The following is a 6,000-nucleotide window of genomic DNA, read 5'->3' as shown; positions in this document are numbered from 1 at the left end:
TATTTGACATCTTATAAGAAATTATTGTGCTAAAGCGACATCAATATAACAATTTATCCTCTGAACCATACTAATTTTTGTATTTTACTTTATAAACAATTGCTTTTCTATCACTTAACTTAGTCTAATCATGCCATTTACTTTAATAAATTTAGCACAATTAGTCATATGGTATAAAAATAAAATAGAATATTTAAATATGATTAATTTCTTTAGATTCAAATATTCAAACGCGTATATGGCTGGAACTTGGACTTAACCGACACTAAAGCCAAATATGTTACAGTGAATGAAGGCAAACTCTAATTATAAATAAAAGAAAAGCAAAGCCACATCCTTACATGTGGTACTGGAAATCAAACAGCTAGAAAAGATAAACCAAATATTCTTCTCCCAATGAAAATCACATCTCAAACTACAGTATTCTCAGAAGAAGCTAATCTTCTTCTTCTCCTCCTCCTTCTCAGTCTACCAATCCTGTTGTTCTTCCTCATCAATCACTTGAGAAATTCTTGGTCTATATTCAGGTCCTCATCACTTCCACCAGGTCCATTTCCATGGCCAATTATAGGCAATATCCTTCAATTAGGAACCAATCCTCACCTCTCTCTCGCACGCCTTGCTCAAACATATGGCCCTCTCTTCTCACTCAAACTCGGAAACCAGCTTCTCGTGATTGGTTCATCGCCTTCTGCTGCAATGGAGATTCTGAAAACCCATGATAAAAGTCTATCCGGCAGATATGTTCCAAACACTTTAGCTGCGAAAAGTCCGGAACTTAACAAATTTTCACTTGGATGGTCTCTAGAGTGCAATGAGTTGTGGAGGAACTTGAGGACCCTTTGTCGAGACGAGCTATTCTCAAGTAAAGCAATAGGTACTCAAGCTTGTATAAGAGAGAAAAAGGTAAAAGAAATGTTGGAATTTATAGGTAAAAGGCAAGGTCAGGTTGTGAAGATTAGAGAATTAGTGGCTGCTGTTGTATTCAATATGATTAGTAATATTGTGGTCTCAAAAGATGTTGTAAACTTGGAGGATGAGAGTGAAAATGGGGAGATTAATAGGCTTGTGAGGAACGTTGTGGAGCTTGTTTCTACTCCAAATATATCTGATATTTATCCTCTTTTGGCGCCATTGGATATACAAGGGTTAAGGAAGAAAGCCTTGGAACAACATGAAAAGAGCAATAAGATGTGGAAGGAAATCATCAAAGAAAGGAAGGAGATTAGAAAAAGCCGTATTGGTGATTCAACTCATCAACATGATTTACTTGATGCTATCATAAACAAAGGTTGTCCTGATGATCAAGTCAATGTACTTTTTCTGGTATGACTTCTTTTTCCTTGCTATCTTCTGTGATCACCACTGGTTCTGCTACTTGCAATTGATATGATGATTGTTATTTTATTTAAATATTTTATTATCATTATTTTTTTAGTTTTTTAATTGAAAACTTATAGGGGAAAAAAAAACTTATTGTGTTTTCTTATTCTATAAATTAATAATTATTATATCACTTACCGTTTCTACCAAATATCGATTAATGGTGACAAAGAATACAGTACCAAGGGGCAGAATATGATAATCAAATATGTCCTCGCAACACATATGTTGTGAACGATATGTGTTGGATACGCCAAATTTTCTATATGACATTTCTTTAGCAATTCAAATTTGTCATTTACGCACGAAACTTTTTGATGCCTATACTAACTATACATAATTTTACAGGAGTTGTTTATTGCTGGAACAGACACTAGCAGCTTAGCAATTGAGTGGACAATGGCAGAACTAATTAGGAATCCAAGGTGCTTGAAGATTGTTGAAGATGAGCTTGCTAGAGAAATCAATCAAGAAGATTTCATAGCAGAATCCCATGTACCCAACTTAACATACCTTCAAGCTTGTATTAAAGAAGCCTTGAGATTGTATCCTCCTATACCATATCTCGTCCCACATCGAGCAGTTGAGTCATGCCAAGTTATGAACCACACCATTCCTAAGGACTCAATGATTCTGATGAACCTCTGGGCCATTGGAAGAGACCCAAATTACTGGGAAGATCCATCAGAGTTCAAACCAGAAAGGTTTTTGAATTCAAGTTTGGATTTTAAAGGGAATGACTTCCAATTGATACCTTTCGGTTCAGGAAGGAGAATTTGCCCTGGCTTACCAATGGCTGCTTTGCATGTTCCTTTGATTGTTGCTTCCCTCATTCATTTCTTTGATTGGTCTCTTCCACTGGGAAAGGATCCAAGGGACTTGGATATGACTGAGAAATCTGGTCTTGATATGGTGAAGAAAGTGCCTCTCCTCCTTGTTCCAAGAACTAAATTTTAAATATGAGATAATTTTCCTCTTAAGTTTTATGTGTAATATAAGTAAGTACATCAATGTGTTGTGTAATCAATATAGTATGGTTTTGTGATAGATGGTGTCTTAATTTGGTATAAGAATTTAGAGCTACGAATTATATTTAAATTTAGTTAAATATGATTGAATTAAACTTTAAAATAATCCGAACCAATCATATCTGCTTAAGCATTTCATTTTCCAAACTGCATATATATATATATATATATATATTCAGACTTTAAAAAAAAAAAAAAAGAAAAAGAAATTAACAATGAATTTAAACTATTAATTTGTTCAAATTCAACTTTGCCGTGTAAGATAGGGAAACCCCAGTCCATGTAAATAAGTGGATATATAACCAGTGTGTTATCGGCAAAGGATGACCAATTTAGCATTTTTTAAAATATTAGCTACTTGACCGGGCAAGTTACTGTATATAATTGCAATTTCACGTGTTCTTCTTCTTCCGGTGGAAAAATTATTTTCCCGTTTTATGTGTTATCTTCCAAAATATAAGCATCACAATATACCAATAAAAACACCCAAATAGAGTTAGTAAGCTCTATATTTCAACAAAACAAGACAAAAACCACGTGAATTATTTTTGCAATAATTAAACTCCAAGTGGATATCAAAATATTTTAATGGATGAATAATCTCCTTTTTCAAGAAGAAAATTGCTTCCTACTTTTCTCTTCACTTTTCCAAATCTACCTTCTAGATTATTCCTCGTCCAGCATTAATGGAGTATTCTCTTTCTCATAATCCCCTGCTAACTATGATGTATGCTATTATCCTTCCCTTCCTCCTCATCTATTTCATTTACTACCACCTAAAAATTCCAACCGATTGTTCTAAGACCAGACAATGCACTGTCCCTCAGGCTGGAGGTGCTTGGCCTATTATAGGCCATCTTCATCTCTTTGGTGGTCAGCAACTGACCCACAAAACATTAGGATCCATGGCAGAAAAGTATGGACCGGTTTTCACCATAAAGCTCGGTTTTCATAGAGTTTTGGTTCTGAATAGTATAGAAATGGCAAGGGAATGTTTTACTGTCCATGACAAGGTCTTTTTCTCTAGACCAAGTGTTGCTGCTTCAAAGTTGCTTGGCTATGACTATGCTATGTTTGGCTTCGCTCCTTATGGTGATTATTGGCGCGAGGTTCGAAAGATCGCAACTATTGAACTTTTATCCAACCAAAACTTGGTAAGCTCAAGCATATTCGAGCATCGGAGGTGCAAACTATTATCAAAGAGCTTTACAAGTTGTGGGCTAGTAAAGCTGGTGAAGGAGGTGGAGTTTTGGTGGATATGATGAAATGGTTTGGGGATTTGACGCATAATATCAGTTTGAGAATGATAGGAGGGAAGAGATATTTCGGAGTTGATGCTGAATTCGAGGACGAAGAAACAAGGCGTTGCAAGAAATTGATGAGGGATTTTGTTTCTCTATTTAGTGTGTTTGTGTTGTCTGATGCTATACCTTCTCTTGGCTGGTTGGATATTAATGGATATGAAAAAGCCATGAAAAAAACTTCAAAAGATTTGGACATCTTGCTAGGAGAGTGGTTAGAAGATCATAAGCAGAAGAGATTAATAGGTGGAGAAGACAAAGAAGAACAAGATTTCATGGATGTAATGCTATACATCCTAGATGATTCAACGAACATCTCTGGTTTTGATGCTGACACAATTATTAAGGCTACTTGTTTGGTAATAAACTCTAGCTACTAGACTAATAAACATTTTTTTGCTCTAAAGATCTCTAAAATTAAGCACGGTTACAAAAACTCGTTTAAGATAACATTTGTTTCTTCAGAAAAGATTCTTAAAAAGTTACATTTTACTGATTTTGGTTTTAAGCTCTTCAACAAAACTGTCCAAACATTCTTAAACTTATGAGCCTCAAAAGCTAGAAATTGCATTTCAGAAGCCATGCCAAACATTAACTTAATATTTTGCTGGAGTACTTGGCTTTTAGGAGTTTTTCATTAATTTTGGGGGTATCATGCATAGAATGTACAATTACTTGGTGAGCATGTATCTGTACATATATATACTTGGTCAATTTTGAGTGGTTAATGATTTGTCTTAATTCTTGTCTCCTACATAAATATGTATATATATATTCATCAAACACCTTGACCTCAAAACATAAAAAGGAAAGGACAAGAGCATATCATGGAGTAGCTAGAAAAATTATACATACCATTGAACTGTGGCTGATAAGGATCTTTGTCTTATTGCATATGCAGAACCTTTTATTAGGAGGCAGTGACAGCATTTTGGTTTCGATAACATGGGCTTTATCATTACTACTAAACAATCCCTAAGCTCTAAAGAATGCACAAGATGAGCTAGACATGGTTGTTGGCAAACAAAGGCACGTGGACGAATCAGATATCAAGAACCTAATCTACCTCCAAGCCATTGCTAAAGAAACTTTACGTCTTTATCCACCCAATCCCATGATTAGTCTTAGAAGTGCGATGGAAAATTGCACCCTCTCATCTGGCTACTTCATCCCCGCCGGTACTCGTTTGATGGTGAATGTATGGAAAGTTCAACGCGACGAGCGTGTTTGGCCCAGTCCGGACGATTTTCATCCAGAGAGATTTTTGACAATTCATAAACAAATGGATGTGAGGGGTAAAGATTTTGAGCTTATTCCTTTTGGATCAGGAAGGAGGTCATGCCCAGGTATATCAATGTCTCTCCAGGTTATGCATTTGGCTTTGGCTAGCTTCTTGCATAGTTTTGAAGTTTCTAAACCTGTATTCAATGAAGATTTGGACATGACAGAGAGCAGTGGGTTGACAAATATGAGAGCAACACCCCTTCGAGTTTTTCTTACTCCACGTCTTAGTTCTAATCTTTATGAACATTAATCTAATTGCGTGGAAATTTTATGATTATATGCAGGATCAAGGTGTTTGAGACTGTATTGGGATAATTAGTCATGCATTTCCTTGCCATATATAAAAAAAATATATTTATATATATATATATATTTTTTTTTTTTGAGTAGTTTGGTTTTTTGTTGAATTGAATGTCATGCATTGTATAAACTTTGTCGTTATGTATTGAATTGCAATTATATATACATATATATTATAATATTAAAATGCGACAAATATCAACTTGTTTACCAGCTTCTTGAATACCAATAGTTGATATTATATTTTTATTGGTTTCGTTCTAAAGTTAAACATCTTATATTAGGTTATTTAATTAGTCAATCATTCATATTATATATTAGTATTTAAAATTAAAATATTAATAAATAAATTGGTATCCATATTTTCATCTCTATCAAGATAGTTCAGTAGTAAATCTATATAACTTTTAAGACAATGATTTTGAATTTCAATTCTTCCACCCAATTGATATTTATATTATTCTTATTGTTTTCTTAATTATTACTTGCTTATCTTTAAACTCCTCTAAACAACATGTAATTTGATTCTGTATATCTGTTAATAATTTGCTATGTTAAGAAGGGAGATTGATATAGCTGGCATACTAAATCATGTCACAAAGTAAACCAAGTTGTAATTTAAGCCCCAAAAAAATAAAAAATAAAAAATAAAAAAAGAAAGAGTAAACCAAGTTGTAATTGATTTTTTTTTTTTTTTCGGTTTA

The 6,000-nt window shown here is 34.0% G+C and overlaps 1 protein-coding gene and 1 pseudogene across 1 annotated transcript; both read left to right on the top strand.

Annotated features, from left to right (window-relative positions):
- Window positions 1–325: 325 nt before the first annotated feature.
- On the top strand, window positions 326–2,430 carry LOC107430026 ((S)-N-methylcoclaurine 3'-hydroxylase isozyme 1). Its single transcript, XM_016040807.4, has 2 exons — window positions 326–1,326; window positions 1,732–2,430. Exons 1-2 carry the CDS (start codon window positions 397–399, stop codon window positions 2,338–2,340), a joined length of 1,539 nt encoding a protein of 512 aa, XP_015896293.3. The 5' UTR covers window positions 326–396; the 3' UTR covers window positions 2,341–2,430.
- Window positions 2,431–3,111: 681 nt separating this feature from the next.
- Window positions 3,112–5,246, top strand: LOC107430022 (cytochrome P450 CYP82D47-like; annotated as a pseudogene).
- The last annotated feature ends 754 nt before the right edge of the window (window positions 5,247–6,000 follow it).

This window comes from Ziziphus jujuba, chromosome 6 (genome assembly GCF_031755915.1).
Source record: "Ziziphus jujuba cultivar Dongzao chromosome 6, ASM3175591v1".
Taxonomy (NCBI): Eukaryota; Viridiplantae; Streptophyta; class Magnoliopsida; order Rosales; family Rhamnaceae; genus Ziziphus; species Ziziphus jujuba.
Note: the sequence above shows the minus strand (reverse complement) of the source record. Positions and strands in the feature narration are given on the sequence as shown.